Genomic DNA, 25,883 nt, shown 5'->3' on the forward strand with positions numbered 1-25,883 from the left:
TTATATTTCCTCTTGTCCTTAATAAAAAACTGGATAACTAATTTATTAATATTAAAAAAATTAGTTAAATTAGTTATTTGTAATAAATAGATGTTATCTTCTTTAAAATATTCTTATTAAATTATATGTATTTAAATTAGTTCTTGATAGTAACTCAATCATTATAGGTATTACTTGATAACAAAATAGATAAATATTAAAAATAAATGAATTAAAATTGTACATTTAAAATAAAATAAAATATTTAATTAACTCTTAAGTTTAAGAGCGGTGATAGTAATAAACTAGCAAAACCCAATGCGCCCAGCGGACTTTTTGGCGAAAGAAAAGTTCAAGCAAAGCATCTATCTAATTCAAAAAAGAAAAGATGATTGTTTTTAAAAAGGTACTAATTATAAACTAATTACAAGATAATCAGCGAGAAGTTATCTCTTAATTTTATGTGAATTTACTGTTGACTTCTCTTTTTTTTTGTTTGTTAAAGCATAGGTATTCCCCTATTAAAGATAATCCTATTCAAGGTACTGTCTAGCATTAAATGTGAGTACTTCTCCTAGTGGAGATTCAAATATTAATTTGTCATGTTGTGAGGAATTAGCCCATTCCGCTATACCCAATCCTATTAGTTGACTTCTCATCATTAGATGTAAATGGGCAAAAACCAAGAAGGCCCATAGCTTCTTGGTCTTCTAGATATGACGTAGTCCATGTACGAAAAAGAACGCAATAAGCCCAATAGAAAGCCCAATCGATTCCGAACATCGAGCTCCCTGGGAAGTGAGTCTCAGCAGTTCCAGATTCCGATGGAGGAGGCCGGGCATGCAGACAGTGCCGTGGATCCTTGTTCTTTCAAGCTCCTGATCTCGTGTCCCTGTGGTCTTTCGCCCTCGCAGGTTTGTTTCAACCTCGAATCCTCATTCTTATGACATCTAGATGTGAATGCGTCTTGCTCAAATGTGACTTGTCCTTCACGCATTTCTTGCTTGCTTAAAGGTTTCTGTGGTGTTCAGCGATGCCTGCGATCGGATTCCCCACCCTGATGCTAACCTGGAGAGCACAATCGCTGAGGTGTGTCGTATTCGTCCCTTTGATCTCTTGCTGTTGCTTTTCCGCTTGCACAAAACATTACTGCTGATGGCATGTTGCTTAAATTGCTCGGTTTTTAGTGCTGAACATTTGGATCTTTGTTCATGATTAAATTTAGCGAATATTCGATTTTTATCGTAGAGTCCAGATTTAGTTTACTGAATAACCATCTTTATGCTTAGTTACGATTTCTATTTTGTAGATATGGGAGCAGAGGAGTCAGAAAAACAATTCACTCTACAATGGCAAGAAGTTCAGGGTATTTCGAGCCTTGTTTGACTTGCATCATGTTATTTTTTTCCCGAACTAAACAATACTTTTTGCTAGTTAATGCGTGTCAAGCATTATGCGCTAATATTTTAACTATTTGTTTTCTTGGCTACGGTTAATATATAGATAGAAGTTAGATGAACATTGGACTTTTTAAATACAACATAATTTTAGCATGAGACTGACGCAGCATCTAATGGTCTTTCTCAGTATGGGGGGTATATGCTGCAAAGGGGAAGCGGATCTGACCACGAGCTTCATGTATGCCTCCGCCTTGGTTTGACGGATTATAGGTTTCTTCTCTCCCTCTATTTTCCAAGTTCTTGCCCCATTGTCTTTATTTACTTGCTTGTCATTGTAAGTTATAGTGACTTACATATGCCTGTGCAGTTGACCAGTGATTTATAAATTATCCATTCTTGATTTTTTTGTTGTTGACATGATTTCTGACATTTAAAGAAATGTAATTGAATCTGCTATGCTTTTGTGACTAATAATTTGTAAATGTTCCATCCTTGAAAGTATTTGTGTTAAACGTGATTTGTTACATTTAAAGGGTGATTTTCATTAGTTATAAAATTTACCTTCAAAATTTGTTCCTTAGATATTTTTCTGATCTTATTGCCTTCTATTAGTCATAAACAGTCATGTTTCTGACTTGCTATATTTGTTGATTATTGAAATTGTTGTACAGAAAGGATATATCTTCTCAATAGAGCAAGAACGTTCTGATTATATAAGCGGCAACGAAATTGCAAAACAAAAAATAAATTGGCACTTTTCAAGTATATATATATATTTTCTGCTAGGAACAGTTGTAAAGTTTATTTACACTTGAACTCTATCCTATTTAATTAGCGTTAAGTTCATTTGAATTTGTTTAGAAGATATGGCTCTGAATAATTTCTCTGGTGGCGTCACTTAGCGAAGCAGAACTTTATTTTCTTACTGTTTGCTACTATTATTATTTATATATAATCCACGTTGCTTACATTCAGCAAGTATTGTTTGAATTTATCCAGGACTTTCGTTGGGACAAATTTAAGTCATCTGTGGAAACGGTTCCTGGTTTCATCAGAAGGTATATTAACACCCCCTCCCTCCTATCAACAATGGAGACCCTGTGATTCCATAGTTTTGGGTCCTTTAATTTATGGGAGCGTGTGATCTAACTTCTGACTATCGGAGTTATTTAGTGGAGCATGACTATGATTGGTCTGCAAGTATGATGACTGTCAACCAGAAGTTGCATGCCATTGACGTGCTACAATATTTTATCAGGAGGTCAAAGGGCGAGTCAGTGAAAATTTGCATTTGAGGCAGTTAGACAGATCTTTCTGTTGGCCCACGTGGATCTAGTGGACTGTTATGTTAGAATTTTTTGAACATATGATCACCTATTGTCCACTCTGCCCCAAAAGCAAAGGAGGTACTGGTAGTACCAGCAATCATTGACCACTAGGGGTATGGCTCTTCACACGATAACCATGAACATGTGATATGATCAACTTCAAGCAGGGTAGTATAAAGATAAGAATTATACACAATTTTGTTGCTTCATGAAGTCCTTTAGAAGTTCAATTACTTTTTTGGAGCCAGAAGACGGAGAAGTTCATTTTTAATTAGCCGATGCAGGAAGAGAGTGCATCTAAGTCAGATTCTTTACAATTTAGCGTTTATAAGGACAAAGTAGGCACAGTCCTGTCAAATTTTTCTTGAACATGGTGTTTTCATTTGTGAATTGGTTTATTACTTTAATTAAGAGTCTTAATGACAAATTGTATGATGATGGAGGTAATCAGATGGGGCAAAATAGATAAGCTTTAATTTTTTATCCTTTCCATTGGTGCTAATTGATGTTACCGATAATTTTAAGTGCTTCCATCTTTCTGTTTTTTCAGATGATTCTGTTCTTTGTCAGCACACTGCCAGTCCACTGGGAAATGGTGCAATTGTGGAGACTATTGACGAGAAGATACTTGTATTGCAACGAAGTAACAATGTTGGTGAATTTCCTGGACATTTTGTTTTCCCAGGAGGTCATCCGGAGGTATTTAACAGAGAAATAAAATTTTAAATCTGTTAAATGGCTGCTAATTAGTATCAGTGCAATTGATTTATCTTTAATATTGATATCAATTTAAATGGAGCAGATACTTCTGAAATTGCTCTTTGATTTGTTTATGGGGGCATGATATCCTTTGTGCGGCGATATCTGCTTATTCATGTGGTAGAATGACTACTGATCAAAAGCACGTTGTTTCTTCCAATATATGTCAGATTAACAACTCTTATTTTGACTGGAATTTATTGTGAAACTTCTTTTGATTGGCAGCCTCATGAAATTGGAGTAGCTTCCCATCAACATAGCAAGGAGTTAACAGAGTCTATTAACAACAACGTTTCCCTTGAGATGTTTGACAGCATAGTTCGAGAAGTAGTTGAAGAAATTGGGGTGCCAGCCTCATCCCTTGTAAGTCCCATTATTAATTTGATATGAATGTCGTGAACATATTGTAGGAAATGATTACTCTTTCCTCCATATGTTAGCTATGGCAGACATCATGAATCATATCTAAATTTGATCCTTTGTGTAATGCAGAGCATTCCAGCTTTCATTGGAGTATCACGGAGAGAATTGAATGTGAGACCAGCTGCATTTTTCTACATCAAATGCAGTCTCAATTCCAAGGAAGTTCAACAGTTTTATTCTAGTGCTCAAGATGGCTACGAGTCAACTCAGCTATATGCTGCCACAATGGTAATTTAATGCTCATTGTCGTTTAGTGTTAGTATGAGATCCATCCCTTGATGATAATGTGCTTGCTTGCTTGTTTTCATATACATTTAATTGATTTTAACTTGTTTCTACCTTGAAACTACTCATCAGTTTTGTATTTCTCAGGTCGACTTAGAAAACATGGCTTCCAAGATGCCTGGCTGTCATCGAGGTGGATTAGCCCTCTATAAATTGATGGCTGACAACAACCTGAAGAATACTTGATGTAAGTTTACGAGGACTTATAGTTGTCAGTCTTTGATGTTATGCTGAGTGTTACCCTGTGGGATTCACGATTTGGCATGTTAGGTATAGTTTCTATCTCAGAAGCTTACTCTGGCTGTTTATTGCTCCTGTTTAGCATGTAAGAACTGATATTTCTAGGTAGCTTACTCGTCTATATGTGATTCATTGATTCTTCACTTGCTTGTATACTGCATACGATCTCAGACTGATACACATATACTATACTGCATACGATCTCAGACTGATACACATATACATATGATGTGTTTTTGGGTTTTTTCCCGCTCCGGCTGAGTCAGATTTTGAACTCTTTCCTCGTATGTTTTTAAAGATCTGGCCTGATGAGTCCGTATCCCCCATGAAACTTATTTCATTATTAAATATCAAAGTGAATTGCCAACCGCCTCTTGGCGGAGTGGCACCTAGTGTGTGCGTGTGTTGGTAATGTGCAGGTTCGATCCCGCACCTCATGTGACCAAAAATAAAAAAAAAAAAATATCAAAGTGAATTATCACTTTAATAGTAATACTAATTCCGATCTTAAATATATGTAGGACCAGAAGTCGTATAATTGAACAAGTCTTTACTTCTTCAATTGGTTAACTTGAATTATTAGTATGTATGAGTTCCAAGTAAAAGTAACTTTGTCATGCACGATTTTCTTTTTTGAGGGAAAGGGGTAGGAATAAAAAAAAAGAAGGAAAAACTGGGGGGAAAGTTCCTCATTTAAAAGTCTCTCAGTAACAAGGGTGTGATAAATTTTTATGTGTAGAAAGTATTATTAGTCTGCAAATTTTGTATGCATAGATTACTAGTACTCTGATTTAAGTTTTCACCAACAAAATTTTTAATGGGTGGTTTAGTTTTTCTAAAAAAGTATGCATATGTTAAATTTTAGTTGTTGTCGTATTAGGTTCTAGATCTCAGTGGCAGCCACATGTATGTGCTGACCGTAAAATTTTCATGTTTATCAATAATAGAAATAAAAATCGCAGTGGATAATTTTATCCTTCACAGTTCAGGCTGACGCGTAGGTCGTAGATCAGCAGAGTAAGAAATGGAAGCTTTCATTTTCACCCGAAAGGCCAAAACACAGATGAAAATTTTACGAAGTGTTTGGTACGTTGAATTTAATAAGGCGATAGAAGAACATTTTTACCATATAATTTTTAGATTGGGTTTAGCAGAAAGGGTTAATCTCTCACAATGTGATGAACTAAGATTCGAATCCCCAATAAGGGGATACTTATGTTTTAGAAAAAAAAAACATAATTTTTGAAAGTTGGAAACAACTTTTTTTCATAAATAAAATAAAAAGGTCACCAGTCATGATTTTAATATGTTATAATTATATCTCTGTGTTGCATTTAGTCCCGCCTAATCCCACCGTTTTCATAAATTTAATTTAATCTCTATAAAGAGAAATTAATTTTTTTGACCTGATAAAAAGAAATTAATTTAATCTATACTTTTTCTTTTAAATTATTTATTTAGTTCATATTGCTTAATTTCTTACGATATTGCTGTTACTGAAAAACCATAATGTTTACTTTTATTGACGTGGACGATTGTGGAGTTAGTACAGTGATGCCCCGAACATGTATGATTTAAATTTTCAGGTCACGTGATACTTTCAAAATATTTAAACATCTTAGTTTTTAAATGTATTCTGATTAATGCTTTTGATAGAACAAAAAAACGTATGAGTGATTTTTCAAGAAGAATTACTGTGAAGTTCCAAATAAGGAATATTATTATTAAAGAGTTTCAGTGACAATAGACTAGCCACAATAATAAGTTTCAGGATAATAAATGATATTTAGAATCTAATGACAATTAATTTTTTTTTATTGTGATCTTGTTGTAATTCTTCCGTGTTTTTACCAGCGTTATGGCTCCTCTGGGTAATACAAAAATTAATAATAGAATTTAATGAAATAATGAGGAATTTTTTTGGCCCGGAAAATGGTCGGGAATACAATGTATTAACATAGGGCGTTTGACGCGATATCAAAAATATAAGAAAAAAATTATTTTTAGTACCCCTCTAGTTCTTAACCTAATTAATTAATTTGAGTAGGTTAAAGATATTAGTCAAATTAGTTAATATTATACTACATCTAATTTTTAATGTAAAAATTAACTGACTAATTTAACTAGATTTAAAAATTGGTTAAGTTAATTATTTGTAAGAAATTTGTATTGTCTTTTTTAAAATGTCCTTACTAATCAAGTATATTAGTTAGAACTATCATGATTAGAATGACTACCTTAGAATTGATAAACATGAGAGACAAAGTGGATTGAAGTCTTATATTTAGGACTAAAATAAAAGTCAAACAAACTCTTATATTAAGGATCGGAGATAGTATGTTTTTCTAAAATATCCTAAGTATCTTTCTTAATTCCTTTTCTACCTCTCCTATTTGATTATTGTTAGGAAAATATTAAAAGAATTAATTTAAAAAAAATTGATAAATATATGAAATAAGTCTTACATATATGATCAATATTAACTCCATAATTAGATCCTCTGTAAACACTGCAGGAGTAGTTTATTCACTGAAAATAAAAACAAATGTTCCAATATACTCTGAAGCCTAAGTTAGAGACAGAGTGAAGGGAAGATGAAGAGTGGAGAGGGCATAGTTGTTCGGACGAGACTTCACATTCATATTAAATTGAATCAATTCTTTGCAATGTATATCCCTGTATGAATGTGAGCATGTAATCTTTTTTTCACCAACGTGAGCATGTAGTCTGTTTTGGGCCGGTGGGCACGTAATATTTTTCTCTCCAAGGCTTTGTTTGATTGGGGTTTTTTTGAGGGAAGGGGAGGGGAGCTAAAAAAATTTATCCTTTTGTGCTCCCCTCCCCTCCCCCTCCTCCCCTCCCAAATTAGAGGTTTTTGGAGGGGAGAGAAATATTATGAGAATCTTGACAAATATGCCCATGCCAATTTGTGAATATTCCAGTGGTGTTCTTTTGATATTTTTTTGGTTTCACATAATTACCTTCGCATTCCCTTCCGCGGTCGCTCAGTTATACACACACACAAATATAATATGCATATATGTTAATATATTAATTAATTATATATATTAATATATATTATAATTATAAAATGACACTGTTAATATCATATATATTTTTTATTTCCTAATATGTGAAGGGTATTATTATATAGTTAAGGTCTTGTCTTTTTTTTCTCCCATTCACTTTTCTAATATATATTATATTTTTATTTCATAATTTTTTATCACATATAAGTGAGGTAATTGGTTTTTTTGAAATTGATAAATTCAGAAATAATAATTTTGATATAAATATTGTAATAAAAGAATAAATCAGTCTAAATATAAAGATAAGGGCATATTTGTCAATGTATAATCCCCTCCCCTCCCCTCCCCTCCCCTCCCCTCCCCTCCCCTTGTGAACCCAACAAAAATCTCCCCTCCCCTCCCCTCCAACCAAACAAAACTTATGACCTCCCCTCTCCTCCCCTCCCCTTCCTTTAATTAACCTCCCCTCCCCTCCCTTCCATTGAACCAAACAAAGCCTGAAGTAAAGTATAGGTATCTATCTTATTCGAGACACTGTCAGGTATTAAATGTGAGCACTTCTCTTAGTGGAGATTTGAATCTTGGTTTGCCACACTGTAAAAAATTAATCCCTTCCGTAAGACCTAACCTCCGTTGATAGCATGTAATGTTAAATACTAGGAATCACTACCTCCAGTCATTAATATAAGAGCTAATTGACTAATTTAAATAGATTGAGAAAATCAGTTAAGTTAGTTATTTGTAATAAATATATGTTATTTTTTTTAAATATCTTTACTAATTAAGTGTATTGGTTAGAATTATCATTATTACAAAAATATTGTGAAAAAAATAAATATAAAAAAATTTAATTTTATATTTAGAATTAAAATAAAAATTCGAACGACTTTTTTTAACGACGAAGGTGCAATGTCAGAATGAATTGAACCAAAGGGCTCCTAGCCCCAAGGCTTGCTTTGACTTGGTATGCTATGTTATTTACATTTTTTTAAAACAAAAAGAAAAAACTGCCCCCGGCGTAACTTCGTTTCTGGATGATGGAGCATGAACTCATAAACAAGTGGGCCTAAAATATACTTCAACTGGCCCAGCGGCAACTTCACTTGACTCCATGGGGCAGCGTAGATTTCTTGTTCTTAGACGAAAGAAATAAACCGAACACATTTTTTCTTGCGATCGAGACGCCACATTGGATTGAAGGCTCGGGAAAGCGGAATCTCTCACTAAAATCTGTGCGTTCGATCATGGATGATGAATTGCTTGAGCTGCAAAGACAATTCGAGTTCGCACAGCAGGCAAAGTCGAATATTCGATTATCGGAGCGTAATGTCGTTGAATTGGTTCAGAAATTGCAGGAGCTTCATATCATCGATTTCGACCTTCTTCACACCGTCTCTGGCAAAGAGTACATCACTCCCGTATGCTTTCTTACTTCATACCGTCACTTTGCTTCCATGGAATTTGTTGGGATGAATCTAATGAAGAGAGTTTTGTTTTGCTTCCTTAATCAACTCCGTTTTAGCACATTCGATTGGCAGAAAAATGAAATGCTGTGAAATAAAGAATAATTTAGGTTTGCCTGTTCGCAATTAAATTTTAACCTCTTGAAGGATGATCATTTCCCTCCCCGAGTTTCATATATTGTCCTATGATCTTTCTAGTTTTTTATTCCTACTTTTTACTGTTAGGAGCAACTAAGGAATGAGATGGTGGCTGAAATTAAGAAGCAAGGGCGTGTTTCTCTGATTGATCTCGCTGACGCTACTGGAGTCGATTTATACCATGTTGAGAAGCAGGCTCAACACGTTATAAAAGATCATCTAGACATGATGTTGGTTCAGGGGGAAATTATGTCAGAATCTTATTGGGATTCGATAGCTGAAGAAATTAATGAGAGGCTTCAGGAATGTAGTCAGATTGCACTTACCGAACTTGCTGCACAATTGAATGTTGGTCTGGAATTGGTTGCCTCCATGTTGGAGCCTCGTCTTGGAACGATGGTGAGTTGGTGACCGTTTCTCCTTGTCGGGTTAACTTTTTTAATGACCATAAAGATGTTATAAATCAGATTTGATGCTAAATATAGGTGAAGGGAAGGCTTGAAGGTGGGCAGTTGTATACTCCTGCTTATGTAGCTCGTGTTGGTGCCATGGTTCGAGGTGCTGCCAGGGCCATCACTGTTCCGACAAATTTGTCATTGTTATGGAGCTTGTTACAGCAATTACTGCAAGCAATGGATGGAACCAGCAGCGTGGTTGTTGAAGGAGCTTTTTTCCAGTCACTTTTTAATGGGCTTGTGAAGGAAAGTGAGATTCTAGGGGCACTTCGTGCTGGAATACATTGGACACCTGCGGTAAGTGACATTCTCACATCCATTGGGCACAATCGGTACAGTGACTGCTGTATCCATGTTTTATAGATAATCTAGGCCTTTAAAAATCTTCACTTCTTAATTATTGAACTAATTCTGATCCACATTATGTTCAATTGAAACTATAGGGAGGGTTCAGAATACTTTCTGTATATGGTATTTCCGGTTTATTATTATACTATCGTCTAATTTGAGTGGCCCTATGGGTGACATTAATAAACAATGATGCATATGTGTAACATACCTGGATGCAAGTGATTGAATTGATATTTCAATCGCTAGGAGCTACTAATGATTGTTGTTAATAAAGCAAGTATTATGATTGCACTAAGCGGAGATAGAAGTTAAATGGTTTCCAATTCTTGCATCACTTGACAGGTCTTTGCCATTGCTCAAAAGGAATCTGTAGATTCATTCTTTTCACAGGTATTTGGATAATTACTCTTATTCAGATGTCAAATATTTTGTCTGCTTAAACTGTGACCTAAAATCGTTTTTACAAATTTTTTTGGATCTTGATAATTACTATGTTACCGTTTCTCTTATGCCCTGTACATTTATCATTGTTAAGTTTGAGAAACACTTTTCTCAACTGCTGTTTCCTTATTTTCTTCTCTTTCCTATCCTACAGAATTCCTTTATTAGCTATGACGTTCTACAGAAACTGGGAATTCCCCAGCCCATTCAATTCTTGCAGGTAACTACTAGATTGCCTTCTTTATTGTCTGAAGTAACAGCTTGGACTAATGAGTTGAATAATTCAAGCTGCATTGCTTGTCTAACTTTTAGTTAATGAAGTTTGTCCTGCAATGCAATTTAGTCCAGATATCCTGAAGGTATACCTCTAGATACAATGTTTGTCCACCCATCAATGATTGAGATGCTGGATGCTGCCACTGAAGATGCCCTTGAGCGTGGTAGTTGGTAAGAGCCTTAACTGTCACACATTCTTGTTTTCACCCCCTTTTCTTTACCCGCAGTTTCTATTTTCCTTCCTTACCTAATTGCTCAACAGAGCCTTATCCAACACCATTCAGCACCCATCTGAAAGTGATTATTTCAAAAAAAAATAAAAATTGTTTGATATGGTGAATTTTGAATTTGCTTGATGGTGGCTGTGCTTTTATTTTTTTCGCTGCTTGTGTCCCTTCTTGTCAATCTTATAGAAATTATGTGGTTCTATATCACCTAATTGAGGTAGAAAATTTTTTAAAAAAATGTCTGCAAGGCTCTTGACTTCTTTTCTAGTCACACATCAGCACGATGTAGCTTTTGGATGATGGCAAATGATGCCTTTTTTCTTGTCCACCTGAAGCCCTTGGAAGGATCACTCTTAATGCATCCATATGTTGTGTCCTTGGTCTTTTAAGTGACAGGCATGATGTTTCTGTTAACTTGTTTTGTACGCATTCTATTCTGATGTAGCAATGATGCAGGAGTGATGCTCTTTCCGTATTGCCTTCGTCCTTCACCCCTCAAGATGCATCTAAAATGCTGAACTTCTGCCCATCTGTTCAATCTGCTCTTAAGGTAATATTCACTTACCTGGTAAATGTATGTTCACAGAGTTTATTTGCATGTTCATATACTTCATGTTTCTTTGCAGTCTAACAAAGCACACATTTTTGGGGACTTTTATGTTCTGAGCTTCAGCTTTATGAAGGTATAGCCTTTTATTTAGTCTTAATCTTTAGTAGTTAATCTCACAAGCCACATTTATGCCTATTTTTGTGTTTGATTTTGGATCTTCTGCTATCTATGCTGCCAAAATAAAAAACATAAAATTAAAAATATAAAAAGAACAAATTATAGTGCGCTAGGCACAGCAGAGGATCCTCTCTCCTTCAGTTTCCGACTGCTTATACTATTATCTCTCCTTAACAACTAGGGCATCTGTGAACACTTGGTGAAAGAAATGGAAACATTAGGTGTTTCAGGGTCTTCTGGCATTAAAATGTTAAGTGATTCACAAGCAGCGAAAGAAGCTAAAGTTGGGCAGGACTTCACTCGATCAAGTGAGTCAAATGAAACTGCAACAGATGGCGGTGCCATTAAACATGTCGATAGAGGATCAAAGAAGAAAAAGGGAAAGGCTACTGGGAACGCAGCAGCAATTGTGTCTGACAGTGCTGCAGATATTCCAGAGCAGACTTCCACAAAATCTAAAAGAAGCCAGAGAAGGGGCAAGGATACATCTTCCTCACAAATGTCAGATTCAAAAACAGGTTCTAGGAAAGAATCACTTAAAACGAAGGAGGATAGCCTCAGGAGTCCTTCAGATGAGTGGATTATGCAGAAGATTATGACTTTGGTTCCTGATTTTGAAGAACAATGTCTGTTAATTCTAACTTCAAATTTGTTTCTCTCATTAATATGTTACCCAATCTTCTCACGTGCAATGTTATAATCTGGTAGGCGTGGATGATCCTGAAACAATTCTGAGGCCTTTGGCTAATCATTTAAGGCCCACAATTATGGCTTCTTGGATGGAGAAGAAGAAAGCATTGTTTACAGAAAATGCAGAAAGAATGAAATCTTTGCTTGATAATTTGCAAAAGAAACTTGATGAGGTTAGCCTGCTAAAGTGGCAGTTTCACGCTACAATTATCTCTTCTTTGCTTTCTGTGTAACTTCTAAGCTTGCATTATGAAAATATAATGATATGCATCTATAAGATCCTTATATGCATATTGTCCTATGCTGATTGTTTGTTTCTCTCGCAGTCTTTCTTAAATATGCAGCTTTATGAAAAAGCTTTAGAATTGTTTGAAGATGATCAGTCAACCTCCGTAAGTTTTGATAACTAATTTGAAATATTACAATGTTGGTGAAATGCGTAAAAATTAACTCCTCTATGATACCCAGGTTGTTTTGCATAGGCATTTAGTGAGAACAGTAGCTGCCCCTATGGTGGATATGCTTCTTCGTAAGTTGGTATTGTCTAATGGCCGTTTCTAAGTTAACTTGTTAATATAATACATTATAGTTTTTCCTCCTTTCATTTTTTCTTAATGATACAGAAATTATGTTCATCATCTGTAGGATGAGCACAACAAGTTAAAGAGCGGGCTTGAAGTGGAGGAAGCTTCAAATTCGGATTTGCTCACACTTAGTCCTGGGGAAGAGCTGCAATTGTAATAAATAAGCCACTGTTTATATACATACACGTGTCTCTGTGTGTGCAACTTCCATTTAGGAGGAATACGTACATGGCCTCAAATTTCTCACGCATTTTTTTCACTCTTGCAGTCAAAGAGTTTACCAGGTGCGCTTGGTAAAAAAGCTCTTGGTGTTGTTGAAGCGTTGGAGGGAAAGGTCAGTGTTTTGCCTTCAAGGACCAGCAGCTGGTCATTTTCTTGTTTTCTTCAGTCAAGTTGACGGGGTGGGACCCCTTCCGCAAACATTGCAGTCTAAATTTCATGTAGCTAACGGCTGGAATTGCTCCCTTCCCCAAACACCCCCCCGGGGGGTTTTTTGTTTAAACCTTGCTGTAATGTTTGAATACATGATTGTATGACTAATATCTGAATACTCAATGCAACAGCGGGTGGAAACATTTATGGATGCTTTTAGAGAGGTAGCAGAAGAGAGGTAATCTGTCTATATTTGTACTAGGAACTTTAGCATTACAGTGGTAATCTGAACCTTCATATGTAGTTTGGTTTTTAATTTTTCCAGTGGGTTGTCTTTGAAAAAGCTTGACAAGAAATTAGAAAGAACACTTCTACACTCATACCGTAAGGTACTAATGCTTATATTTGTGTAAGAAGAAATTTTTGGGGTCGGATTAACGGAGTCTTGCTCGTATGCTGGTGATGGTTGATTGTATGTTTTCCATCTCTGTTGGCAGGAATTGACATCTCAAATTTCTATTGAGACTGATCCAATATCTCTTCTGGCCAAAGTCGTGTCTTTACTCTACGTACAGGTAACTTGAGCACATCTTTCCCATCTTTTCTCTCATATGTTGAAGTTCCTTTTTACCCCCACTGCCAACGTGGATGCTTTAATGATTAGGTTTACCACAAAGCACTTCAAGCCCCTGGAAGGGCCATTTCCGTCGCCATCTCCCAACTCAAGGTAAGTAATTTTTTTTATCAGTTGGATTTAGTATTAATTCGTATAATTCATAAAATTAAAATAAAGACTGAAGTTGTGCAGGTACTGAGAGGAGAGGAAGTCACAGCCAAATTGCTAAACCCAAATTGAGAATCGCAACATTTTTGGCAAAACAAATAAATCAGGATAATAAGCACATTAAGCTCATCAGCCAAGGCCGGATTCAATTGTTAATATCAAAATTTCCTATTTACCGCTTTTGTTAACAATAAGTGATTGAGTGAAAGTTTTAAAATTGACATTGATGCAAAAACCGGATTAATACCTGCCGGTGGTACCCAACCAAGAAATGATGCTTGAAATGGCGTTATGTTCTGGTCAGCAATTGTAGATGTCTACCTGTCAGAAATCACCCAATGCAACTCAGCAATAGTACCTGATAAATAATGGCATTCGTCATGACTTTACTCCACAATTCTTCTGATATTTATCTAATTGCAGGACAAGTTAGATGAGTCGTCATTCAAGATTTTAACTGATTATCAGAGCGCTACAGTGACTCTTCTGGCATTATTAGCCGCTGCAACTGGGGATGTGAGTATTACTAATTATACGCGTGGTTTCTTTTTTTAACAGTTGATCGTTCACTTTTTAGCATTCTTCAAACTGCTTCCTTGGCATGCTTCAAAGGGGTAGCCATCAATCAGGCATACTGAGTGCAAGAGAATATGACTTCAGAAAAATTAACCCAAACAAAAAGGAAACCATTTAGAATATTTAGCTTGTCTACAAATTAAATCACATAGGAGGATACACTTGCCATCATCCAAATTCATCTATATTTAGCTGGAATTTCACGTATAGTAAATAACCTTTTCCCCTTATTTTGGATAGGAAGAAGATTGTACATCTGATAGAATATTGAGCAAAAGGGAGCTTTTGGAGAGCCAAATGCCAACTCTGAAAAGCTTGGGTTTGAGCCCCTCGCAATCTTCATAAGGCTCTTTCGGAAAAGCCTTAGCAAACATCCGTTACAAACCTCAGCATAGGGTCGTGTTGCTTTGATTTTCCTTACATTAAATAAAAGAAATATTGTAATATTGTTAACTGTTAACTAGTTTGCTCGCGATAACTTGTTAATATTGTATTTTGAACCGATAGGCCGTCCGTCAAAGTGCTTGCTATGCATCTTACCAAGAACCCGAATTGTAACTGTCTCCTTATTCTTATGGTGGAGATTTAGACTAGTTAGAAGTGCCAAACGTAAAACGTTACAGGCAATGGACTTTCGCTGCAAAATTAACAAGTCACCCCCAGCAGCTTAGCGCAACTGTTCAAAAGTGACGGTGAGAAAATTCCCATGGAAGTTTTGCCAGGCGATTTACAAGGACGCATCTCCAAGGTAAAATACCCCATGCCCGTGGCCGTCTCCACTACTGCATCCCAATACAGCACTGCAAACATCATAACTGTCATTGCTCGATCAACTATTACATGTGTTAATTCTTTACAAGTTTTCATGTCGCAAATACATGGAATCATTCAACAGGCGAGGTGCAATTATCTCCCTTTTATATCATCTGATGTCAATGATGATTAAGCCATTCCCTGAGAAACCCAAGATTTTTTTTTACGCATAATCTAACCGGTCGTTCTATATTAGTGCGTTTTGTATCAGTTGTGAAAAATGATCTTGAATTAAAAACAGTTTTCCCGTTTTTAAAGATTAGAAAACTTAGCTTTGCAGAAGCAAGCTTCAACTTGCGTTTAAAAAAAGAATTGATTGGCCCTCATCATAGGATAGCCCACGAGAAAGAGGAAAGACAGCCGAAGCAAACTCACCAGGTCGTCCTATGCGATAAGATGGCATCTGAAATGCCAGACTGAGGGGACACTGATTCTGCAAAATGACTTAAAACATTCTAACGAATCAAATCCATAAATTGAAACTTTACATCACAAATTTCCCTTTCACCTCAATGCTGAGGCAGAGGTGGGTTTTTCCAACAACTCATATTGAACGACAAAATTATCCTGCAATAACGATGCACAGTTAGTAACCTAAAACATAACAAATCCAAACGTATGAAACCTTCCACACAAAAAATGGCGGGTGTTTTGATGGATACAGTACATATTTACAAAATCTAACCTTACGAATTATTTCAAATGTGTTCGGATCAAAGCAGTGATAAGATCCCCTCTCATACGTGTTTGTTTTAACAAGTGGCTCCATGTTGGGAACTCTTAAAAACCATAGGTGATGTTCTTTGTGATAGAACCATCCTCTATTGTAACTGTGAACAAAAAACTGAACCAGTTAGTAATAACTAGATACAAGGAAAAAGAAAATCAGAAATAGTCCAAAATATATGGCAAAAAAATGCGCAGGTGAAAATCTGCATACAGCTCATTTGCGGCGTATAATTGAGCTTCGTCTTTGGGCATGCTGCAAGAATGACAATAATTAGGACCAATTTATAATGTCCCACAAGTTCAAGGCAGACAAGATTTGACTTTTGAAAGGCACCTGTAAAATATGTAAAACAATGTTTCCGCTGTAAACTTTGAAAAATAGCCTTGCTGCATGATCCAGAAAAACATAGTCTAAGGCTAAAAGAAAGGAAGAAGAGAAGGAACCAAAAACTTAATAAGACATCATAAAGAGCATCTCACGTGCAGGGCAGGTGGCTGTTTAGCATAATAACATTGTGGCACTGTAAACTCTGGATCTCCCTGAGCCGGCTCATCAGACCATGGAGATCCGAAAGTCTTGTGGAGATTTTCTGATGAATTTAAATTTAATCCAAGTGTTGTAAGATCAATTCCAAGTGCAAGAGATGTCAAATCAGGATCACTCATCCTGATCACACTCAACAAGCCAAGCAAACCAAATGGATCCGGTGTTGATTGGGATGTTTGCATGGATTTCATGCCTTGATCCCTGAAAGATTGATTTGCAGCTGACATTTGTTGAAGACGAAACTGTGACTGGGACTGGTTCTGGTGCTGTTGGTATTGCTGGATAAGCTGGTCATATGATCCCATACCAGAAACAGTATTTGGAGAATTTAGAGGCCTTAACCCAATGCCAGAAGGTCCACTGGTCTACAAATGATTGAAAAAATTAAAATAACATGTGCTTCAATGCTTTAGTACAGACATATGGTAAACATATTAGCTTAAACACCTCACACCCAAAAACAAGCTATACTTGAACAGAAAGAGCACCTTAAAATAAATAAAAAAAGCCATCAGTTACATTAACAACAAAACCAATCAGCAGAAAAACTAGCAGACCTGGGAACTATAGGTTGAATGTGATGCAGGAAACATATCTGACCCATGAAGATGGAGAAGTTCCTGATTGTTTGCAGATGAAAAGGGGACACCAACACTACTGACAGATGGACCATGCTGTTGTTGCTGTGATCGGTGTGCTGAATATGTACCCCCTAAACTGAAGCCAGAAGACCTTCCCATCTGCATATTAAGAGCAGTTAAAATAAAGAAAGGTTCTTGATTTAAGATCCTAAAACCAGGATATGTAACTGTAAACACAATTCCTTAATATATATATATATATATATATATATCAATCAGAAGTCAACTCACAGGAAAATGCTGAGATTGCATCATGGACACAGCATTCTCATGTTGTTCTTTCTGGTGCATATCCATAGCATAATCTGCATTGCCACCTGGACACATATAATCAAAAACAAATGCTGACGCAAATGAGCAATCTCCACTCACTGCAAGTGTGCACAGAGGTTCCAGAAAACTCCTGACAGTAACAACAAATGCAACCAAATAGATCACGCATCTAAACCAAATATTGTACCTTTAAATCCTGGTAAAGCTGGGAAATCTTCATTTTGAATGCTAAACTCTTGGTTTTGTTGGACAATGGGACTAACCCCAAGACCCTGTTTTCGCAAGGAACCTGAAATTTTTGGCTATAGGATTATTGCAGGAGGAAGTGAATGAGTATAACAAGCAGAAGAACATCTTCATTCTCATACCCAGCTGTCCTTGGGGCCCTCCAGCAGAATTGGGTCGACTTGTCAATTGAGGGAAGTCATTGATGTCAAAAGGGGAGTTGTCATTCGAATTCATATCATTTAACATCCCCATTGAGTTTAAATTATTTACTGCTTGAACATGGCTTTGAGCAAGGGGTCCTCCAGCACCAGGATAAGAATTTCCTAGCACTGAAATAACTTGAGGTGATCCTGCACAAAGAAGCCACTGTTTGTGTCACCAGAAAGTAGCATATATCTTATCTAAATAAAATCAATTCAACATATGAGAAGTCCTCAGCATACAGTAAACACAAAATTTAATCACGTCATGCATATATACTAATGCAACAAGCAGTTTTAAAACTGGTACTTTAAGCACTTCTTTTTTATAATAGAAAAGTTTAGGCAGGTTAGATTTTAGGTTCAAGGGTTAAAGTAGGCCTCAAGGCTCGGAAAGTATTTACACAGGTAATTACAGATTACCTACTAACAAATACTCACTCAGCAAAGATACTTTAAACACATTTACCACCATAGCAAGATATAACATCAAGACATCACGAGAAATTGTTTTGAGTTCCGTAGAACTATGAGACTGGAATATGGATATGCTATCTCTATAAGGGGAGATTTGGGGATAAATGAAACCTAATACAAGACAATTCAGCATCCACACATCCCTTCTAATAGTAGATAGACGAAGACAAGCAGCATGCATCAAGGATATATGATTGCCTATGCTATGAATAAAAACCTCAGACCCGTGACAGAAATGAAATGAAACACAAAAAGGGCCGTCAGAGAGAGAACAAAATTATGTCCAATGACCAAGGCTGGTGACTCAAGAAAACATTTAAATAAATTTCCAAGTGACTAATTCTTAATTACAGAAACTAATTATCATTCAGTAATAAATTAATGGCCCACATGAAAAGGGTTTAAAGCCGATTGCCACAGGACATTTTAGGAGGAAATGAACATAAACAATTAAGGTAACAAATGCATACCCTGTGGAAGCATACCACTCAGCAACCGATTCTGTCCTTGGACACTTAAACCACCAGATCCACTGTTTGCACTTAAATTTAGACGAGATGCAAGACCAGGCACAGATAATCCTCCAGCAGAGCTAATGCTCCTCCCAATGTTCCCTCCACCAACGATGTTCCCCATAGAACTAGTAATTCGAGAACCTACATTTCCCAAAATTGGGGATACTCCCAATCCTGGAACAGCGTTTCTGTTACCAATTGCAGCAGATGTTGGAAGAATCCCAGGAATAGAACCGCCAACTCCATTTGTGCTACTGCTAAATCCAGGGTTTCCTACAACACTTATACCTCCTCTGTTTGTTACTCCTGAATGTCCATGAGAGCTTCCATGAGTTAGCTGCAAATGATTGAAAGAATAAATAAATAAATAAATAATGCAACTGAGAACAAATAATTACAAAGAGGAAAATATATGCTCAAAAAATCAGTCAATGAAATACTCTCAAAATAAAACCAAGCATAAACATATGCACAAATACCTGAGACAAAGCAACAGGAAGATTATTTGATGCAAATCTTCCACTAGAAAGACTTCCAGTAGGCTGTTGAACCCCTCCAGACGGAATGCTATTTATTGTTGAATTTCTTGATGCAAGGGCACCTGGCATGTTGGGAACATTAAAGCTGCTGTGGATGTTGTGCAATCCCTGGATAGCCCCTGCGGCAAGAACCTACCAATTTTACAACTAGATAGGGGGATGGAACTGATAAACTTGAGCAAGATCTGCTCACCACTATGATGGAAAACTGGGGAGGCAGCACCAGACTGGCCAGAGAATGACGTGGCAAATGACCTCCCAGCACTATCGGGAAGATTTGAAGCAGATCCGTTCAGAGAAGACTGCAAGGATATTAATATTATAATTTAAATTGATAGTCAAGATATGACCAAAGTAAAAGCAGCTAGGAGCAAATTTACAACATTCAAGACAACACAAAAGTTACAATGAGATTTTGCTCATTATGTGGATGAACACAGTATCTATAAAGAACAAAATCTCCAACAAAGGAGTTAATTACTTTTAGATACAGAGTTTCCTGAATCATGGCCTTTGAAATCATGGAAAGAAACATCCTAAAAAAGGAAGAATAATTGACCTCCAAATGAAAAAAGCGTCGATGATGAATATAAAGCACTCATGAATTCCCCCATTCGTTCTGGAAAACCTTCCTATTTCCCTAATTTCAGATAAGCTCAATTCTATATCGATTCTACTTTATTTTGGTTAGTTCCACATCAATATCTTACTCTAAACTCTGTTTAAGAAAAAACTACTAACAAGTAACAATCATTATTTCCATAAATCTGGAGCCCAAAGCAACATGAGATATCCAGAAGACACATTGCATTACTTATTTTAAAAGAATTTTAATGCATCATGCCATAATGCTTCAACACAATATCTAGTTCACAAATAATGTCCGGGAGCCTAAATTGAATGTCATATTAAAATTGTGATGGCAAAAGTAGTGGTGAGGTACATGGCCCAATATGAGCTAGCTACTTCAATCTAACAAGAGATTAGCTTTCAATGAAAATATTTCAAAATTCAAACAACATATATCTACCAACACAAGCAAACTATTTGTGATGACAGACAGTTCAACAATTTGGTAGCATGAAATACAAAAGAGTGAAAACCATTCCAGTGATTGCTAACCATTTTTGAAGGAAAAACAAAAACAAAAACAAAAGTTCGAAAGACGAAGAAATACATTAAGTAAACCCGACATTGCATGAATTTCAAAAGGTCATGCAAAAAGTCATCCCTTTGCGGAAAAAGATCCTGCTTGTCTTTAGAGTCAGTGCACTATGTACAGAGCTTTTTCTCTGAACTCAACAACCTGCAAAGAATAGTGTCATCATAAGAGAACGTACTAGACAGTAGACATCACATTATATAACAGAAAGGACCCAGTTTCTACATAATAATGGGCCTTAAAAGCAGAAAGCAGAGCAGAGATGAAGAGAAGTGTAAAAGCAAAACGCAATAATTCCCAAAATAAGAATCTTATCCGCTTTTTAAACTACAGAACCTTAGGAGCTCTACAGAATATGCCATTTAAATATTTAATCCCTCCAAACCAAAAAGATGTCACCATGCAAAGCTGAACCACTTGGCTCCATAATTAGTATAAAAACATACAAGGTTATAGAACATATTAAGGATAATACGCTTCAGGCAAAATTTGCAGTTTGACTTGGCTGGTCAACATGTATTTTTCTTGCCTTGAGCATTTACAAACTCAAAGCACAACATTTGAATTAACCAGACACTTTTTTCCCTCCACAAAAGATAAAGTACGACGAATACACTACATAATCTATTCTTGCTGTAGATTTTACATTTATCTTGTATATTGATGATTAGCAAGTTGAACTCATTCATTCCGACGTGTTATCATTGACGAAAAATTATCGCGATGAGAACACGTAGTCGATAATACTGATGAAGCAAGGCACAGGAATTACATAAAGAAATCACATAACAAGTATGCTCGAACAGCAATTTAACGCCAATGATCCAGATGATCCAATTCAGATCGAATGAGTTCTTTATGAGAGAGGTGCGAAATCAAAATTATTCTTAGCCAATGATCCAATTCCATGTTTCTTGGTTCTTTCATAATTAAAACAAACTAAATAAATAATTCACACAGTCATAGCACCATTTTTTACGTAAAGTTTCGCTTGAGTCATTAGAATAGTATTAACAAGTTACTTAAAATTTTAGTCATGAGAACTTCACCGCGATAGATAAGCCTATAAGCAGCCCAATAATATAAGTGCAAGGCTGCTCTTCTAACTAAAAATTCACATCTAATACAGAACCACATAAAATACTTCCCCAAAACCCTAATCGCAATCCTAATACATCTCAGTATTGGGTAAAAAATATTTGAAAGAAAATGACGCCCAAGGATGCCATAAAGCATCGAATCAAAGGAGTGCGGAGGCGAAAAGGGAGGAGAGTGTGAGGGAGAACGTGCCTGAAGAGCGGATCGGCGATGAAGAAAGAAGTAAGCGAAGTCTAAAAGAGTAGCGTCGGAGTCAAGAGAGCGAAACGGGCAATGAGTGCCCTAAAAATCCACACAACAAGGCAAGAGCTCAACTCCGAGGGAGCACCGGGAAAATGCTTCTGGAACGACCAGCGTAAAATGCACCACTAGGATTCAGATCCCCTGCCGTGATTTCTATGCTGGGGCTGACAAGGAGATTAATCATATCCGTAAGATCTATCTGATGGTTAAGATGAGAGTGGTGTATAACTTTTTATTTGGGAAAATGGCATTAAAGTGTCACACAAGCATAAATATAGCAAAAAGGTCCCCTAAAATCTCGTAATGTTTCTGAAGCCCCAAAGGGACTTGTATACAATTTTCAGAATCATCAAATGACACTCTTACCCTAACTATCAGAAACAAAGACGGGTGAGGAGTTTTCCATGCAATATAGTTGAGAGAGAAGATGTTGGGAAAGAGGGAAGGAGCCATTAATCATGAAGTATCTTCTCCATTACCATTAGTGAACTCCAAAGAGCTTCCATGTGAATCTTCATAAATCTTCAGGTGTGGAACTTTCTTTCCTCTCCTCTCCTACCTTTCTTGACAGATTGTGCATTTGTTTGAGAATGGGAAATCAGAAAATCATTTTTGCCTTTGGTACTGTAAAGCTTTTGTTTTTGGTCTAGGATTCACAAGTTAATCAATGGAGAAGCTGTGTTTTTTGGTTTGTGTGTGTTGGTGATTTAAGTTGGGTGTGTAGGATGATCATGGGTGCTCTGTTTTTGGGTTGCTTGTGGGTGGTTTTGCTCTGTTCTGACGTTAGTTTAGTGGCAAAGGAAGAAGAAGATGAAGTTAGTGTGGGTAGAAACCCTTAGCACAAATGGGATATTGTGTTGTCAATCAGGCCACGATAGTTGTCAATGTGTGCCGCGACACTTGTCAATATAGCTCCTTGACTTGTCAATGACAGTTGTGTGATTCTTGATGCAGGTTTAAATTACTGATGGCGGGTACATCTGTAAAGCATCTATTTTGCTTTGTTTACATGGGGAAAGTTTATAAATGATGGAGAAGATGATATGAGATACGTGGGAGGTAGTGTGAGAACAACAAATGTAAAGGAGGGCACAAGTTATGAAGAATTGAAGGAAATAATATCATCAATTGCTGGAAACAACTCATTTCTTTTGAAATTCTCAGTTGTGTTTGATAAAAAAACTTTTATGGAGTTGATAGATGATGATGATGGGGTAGAACATTTGATAAAGTTCAATGAAGAAAATGGTCATGTGTATGTAGAAGAGAATGGAAATAAGGAACACATAGAAACAACAAGGGATAATACACTGGAGGAACAAGATGTGTAAGTTTAGTTTAACAAAACTGTTATTGTCATTTCTTGGTATGTCAGTTGTTACTGTCTTACTACTAACTTGTCAATGCATGCACCATGACTTGTAATTTCCTGCAGGATTGATCAATCATTTGGAGGTGTCAATAATTGTTTATGTCTTCACCTACCTTATTTGATATGATTGGAGAGCCATCATCAATTCCTTATGCTGTTGAAATGATCCCAACACCTACACCACAAATAAATTCCACGGAAGGATTTGATTATTGAAGAAGAACAAATATTTCCAAATGCCACTGCTCTCCGAAAAACACTATACAAGACATGCAAGAACCCAAATCCCAGCTGAGAACATATTGAAGTCAGCTATTTTTTGTACATGGATGTGAAGAGAATATTTTGTAAATGGGTGTGAAGGAATTTTTTTGTAAATAGATACACACCACTGATTAATTTTGTAATTACACGCAACCCCTATGTTTTTTTTTTGGGATGGGTTGTGAAATAGGTATAGTTTCATATACATGAAGGTGTAAATGAAAGTTTACTATGAATTGGCATGTTAGATTCTGCTGTCAGTTCAGTTGTCATTACCTGCACCCTGCGTTGTCATTAGACCTGTTATGACTTGTCAATCATTGCACTATGACTTGTCAATAAATTTGCTGATGTAAATTGTCAATAATATGAATTCAAGTAACATAACTTTTTTTACCATCAAATGATATTTTCAATCACTCTGTCATATCATATTTTAGTTATATTGTCATATATAATCATTATTAATGAAGTGTCAAAAACTTACCTCTTCCTGTCCCCTGTCAATGGTAGCATTGTAACTTGTCAATAGTAGCACACTGACTTGTCAATAGAACTTTGTGTCTTGTTAATGAGAACATTGTCCCTTCTCAATGGTGGCACTATGACTTGTCAATAGAGTATTGTGACTTGTTAGTGAGAACACTATCCCTTGTCAATGGTCGCACTATGACTTGTCAATAGAGCACTGTGACTTGTTAGTGAGAACACTTCTTTGTCGATGGTCGCACTATGACTTGTCAATTGAGCACTGTAACTTGTTAGTGAGAACACTATCCCCTGTCAATGGTTGCACTATGACTTGTCAATGACTTATCAATGGAGCACTGGAACATTATTTATATGGACACCTTTAGTTGTGAAAATTTTGAATATCAATTGTTAATATCCACACATTCATTTGTTATGAAATTCTTATATCACTTGTCATTAAATTAGAATATTTTATAAAACACTATCTCTTAATATCTCTGCACATATAAAATAGAAATGTAATTAAAAATGTAATAAACCCTAAGAAATTAGTATTACAACATGTGATGACAAAGGTAATAATATTATAAACATAATTTGATCAGTTTGTTACAAAATGACCTATTTGCTAATCATCTTACAACACATATTATGGGCTAACAAAACAAAAAATTAATAGACTACTCTATCTCCTCTTCTTGCTCTTGTTGTAGTCAGATAACATCGACATCACTTCACCCCCATGTTCATTATTTGGATGGGTAACCAACCACCACAAACAGTTAAACTTCAACTCTTGTAGTTCACCATTGGAGTATCGTGGCATTATATATCCTGCATCATCAAGAACAGTGCCATCCCACACTTGTAGCCAAGAGAGAACATGAACTCCACATGAATCGCTGCCAAGAAAATTGAATATGTTAGCACCATGCAATTGTTATTGTGAACAAAAACAACGTAACACAATCAAACAAAACATTACACTCACGTATCATTCTGTACGTAAACTTTAGCCCATTTCACTTCGTTGTCAATTTTGTCCTCATTGGCAAATAATTCTGGCTTAACAGCACGTAACATCGTATAGAAACAGTTCATCTGCAAAAAAAACACATAATCAAAAGGCTTCACTAATAACACAGTATCTAATGACAATTAACATAGCATCCAGTGACAAGGGACAAAGCATCCAGTGACAATTAACACAACATCCACTAACAACTAACAAAGCATCCAGTGACAAGTAACACAGTGTCCACTAACAACTAACAGAGCATCCAGTGACAAGTAACACAGTATCCACTAACAACTAACAGAGCATCCAGTGACAAGTAACACAACATCCAGTAACAAGTAACATCAGATAAGATAGGTGGAGATATAAACAATTTATTTGTGGTGTAGGTGTTGGGATCATTTCAACAGCACAAGGAATTGATGGTAGCTCTTCAATCAAATCAGATAAGGTAGGTGGAGATATAGACAATTCATTGACACCTCCAAATGATTGATCAATCCTGCAGGAAATGACAAGTCAGGGTGTATACATTGACAAGTTGGTAGTAAGACAGTAACAACTAACATACCAAGAAATGACAATAACAGTTTTGTTAAACTAAACTTACACATCTTATTCCTCCAGTGTATTACCTCTTGTTGCTTCTATGTGGTCCTTATTTCCATTCTCTTTTACATACAGATGACCACTTTTTTCATTGAACTTTATCAATGTTCTATCCCATCATCATCATCTACCAACTCCACAAAAGTTTTTTTTA

General features: G+C 36.2%; 3 protein-coding genes and 1 non-coding gene across 8 annotated transcripts; 3 read left to right on the forward strand and 1 right to left on the reverse strand.

Annotated features, from left to right (window-relative positions):
• The first annotated feature begins 803 nt into the window (after positions 1-803).
• LOC114750409 (nudix hydrolase 9-like) lies at positions 804-4,599 on the forward strand. 2 transcript variants are annotated; one of them, XM_028939012.1, is made up of 9 exons: positions 804-893; positions 994-1,068; positions 1,289-1,345; positions 1,567-1,649; positions 2,379-2,437; positions 3,258-3,406; positions 3,692-3,829; positions 3,959-4,117; positions 4,262-4,599. In XM_028939012.1, exons 1-9 carry the CDS (start codon positions 804-806, stop codon positions 4,358-4,360), a joined length of 909 nt encoding a protein of 302 aa, XP_028794845.1. In that variant the 3' UTR covers positions 4,361-4,599. The 2 variants fall into 2 exon arrangements, with proteins under 2 accessions (XP_028794845.1, XP_028794846.1); XM_028939013.1 differs by having other exon boundaries at positions 809-893; positions 1,567-1,617.
• Positions 4,600-8,550: 3,951 nt separating this feature from the next.
• LOC114750407 (E3 UFM1-protein ligase 1 homolog) lies at positions 8,551-15,124 on the forward strand. Its single transcript, XM_028939007.1, is given in 21 exon segments — positions 8,551-8,861; positions 9,132-9,443; positions 9,530-9,796; positions 10,193-10,240; positions 10,446-10,511; positions 10,635-10,738; positions 11,251-11,344; positions 11,421-11,477; positions 11,703-12,147; positions 12,230-12,384; positions 12,538-12,603; positions 12,680-12,748; positions 12,857-12,932; positions 12,935-12,948; positions 13,064-13,129; positions 13,359-13,405; positions 13,493-13,556; positions 13,665-13,742; positions 13,832-13,894; positions 14,375-14,467; positions 14,768-15,124. Coding segments are annotated over 21 exon segments (2,463 nt in total). The 5' UTR covers positions 8,551-8,687; the 3' UTR covers positions 14,873-15,124.
• A 575-nt stretch (positions 15,125-15,699) lies between these two features.
• LOC114750408 (probable NOT transcription complex subunit VIP2) lies at positions 15,700-20,792 on the reverse strand. 4 transcript variants are annotated; one of them, XM_028939009.1, is made up of 14 exons: positions 20,667-20,792; positions 19,683-19,791; positions 19,430-19,608; positions 19,239-19,287; positions 18,906-19,124; positions 17,899-18,108; positions 17,718-17,819; positions 17,489-17,574; positions 17,174-17,356; positions 16,550-16,981; positions 16,404-16,456; positions 16,281-16,322; positions 16,026-16,170; positions 15,700-15,907 (listed from the first exon to the last, which is right to left on the reverse strand). In XM_028939009.1, the coding sequence occupies exons 1-14, from the start codon at positions 20,682-20,684 to the stop codon at positions 15,845-15,847; spliced, it is 1,890 nt and encodes a 629-aa protein (XP_028794842.1). In that variant the 5' UTR covers positions 20,685-20,792; the 3' UTR covers positions 15,700-15,844. The 4 variants fall into 4 exon arrangements, with proteins under 4 accessions (XP_028794842.1, XP_028794841.1, XP_028794844.1 ...); XM_028939008.1 differs by having other exon boundaries at positions 18,906-19,287; XM_028939011.1 differs by lacking the exons at positions 15,700-15,907; positions 16,404-16,456 and having other exon boundaries at positions 16,037-16,170; positions 18,906-19,287.
• On the forward strand, positions 19,683-19,763 carry LOC114750411 (small nucleolar RNA snoR35). The gene has a single exon (XR_003740664.1). It is a non-coding gene; the product is annotated as a small nucleolar RNA snoR35 (small nucleolar RNA).
• Positions 20,793-25,883: the final 5,091 nt, after the last annotated feature.

The sequence above is a fragment of the Neltuma alba genome, unplaced genomic scaffold, assembly GCF_004799145.2.
Source record: "Neltuma alba isolate B1F8T4 unplaced genomic scaffold, ASM479914v2 tig00006438_pilon, whole genome shotgun sequence".
Classification (NCBI taxonomy): domain Eukaryota; kingdom Viridiplantae; phylum Streptophyta; class Magnoliopsida; order Fabales; family Fabaceae; genus Neltuma; species Neltuma alba.

Coding starts and splice junctions, on each gene's coding strand:
- LOC114750408 (XM_028939008.1), bottom strand. Junction 16,171..16,280: donor TTATACGCCGCAAATGAGCT/GTATGCAGATTT, acceptor TTTTGTTCACAG/TTACAATAGAGGATGGTTCT. Junction 15,908..16,025: donor CATTTGAAATAATTCGTAAG/GTTAGATTTTGT, acceptor TCGTTATTGCAG/GATAATTTTGTCGTTCAATA.
- LOC114750409 (XM_028939012.1), top strand. CDS start 804: ATGGAGGAGGCCGGGCATGCAGACAGTGCCGTGGATCCTTGTTCTTTC. Junction 1,346..1,566: donor ACAATGGCAAGAAGTTCAGG/GTATTTCGAGCC, acceptor GGTCTTTCTCAG/TATGGGGGGTATATGCTGCA. Junction 3,830..3,958: donor GGGTGCCAGCCTCATCCCTT/GTAAGTCCCATT, acceptor TGTGTAATGCAG/AGCATTCCAGCTTTCATTGG.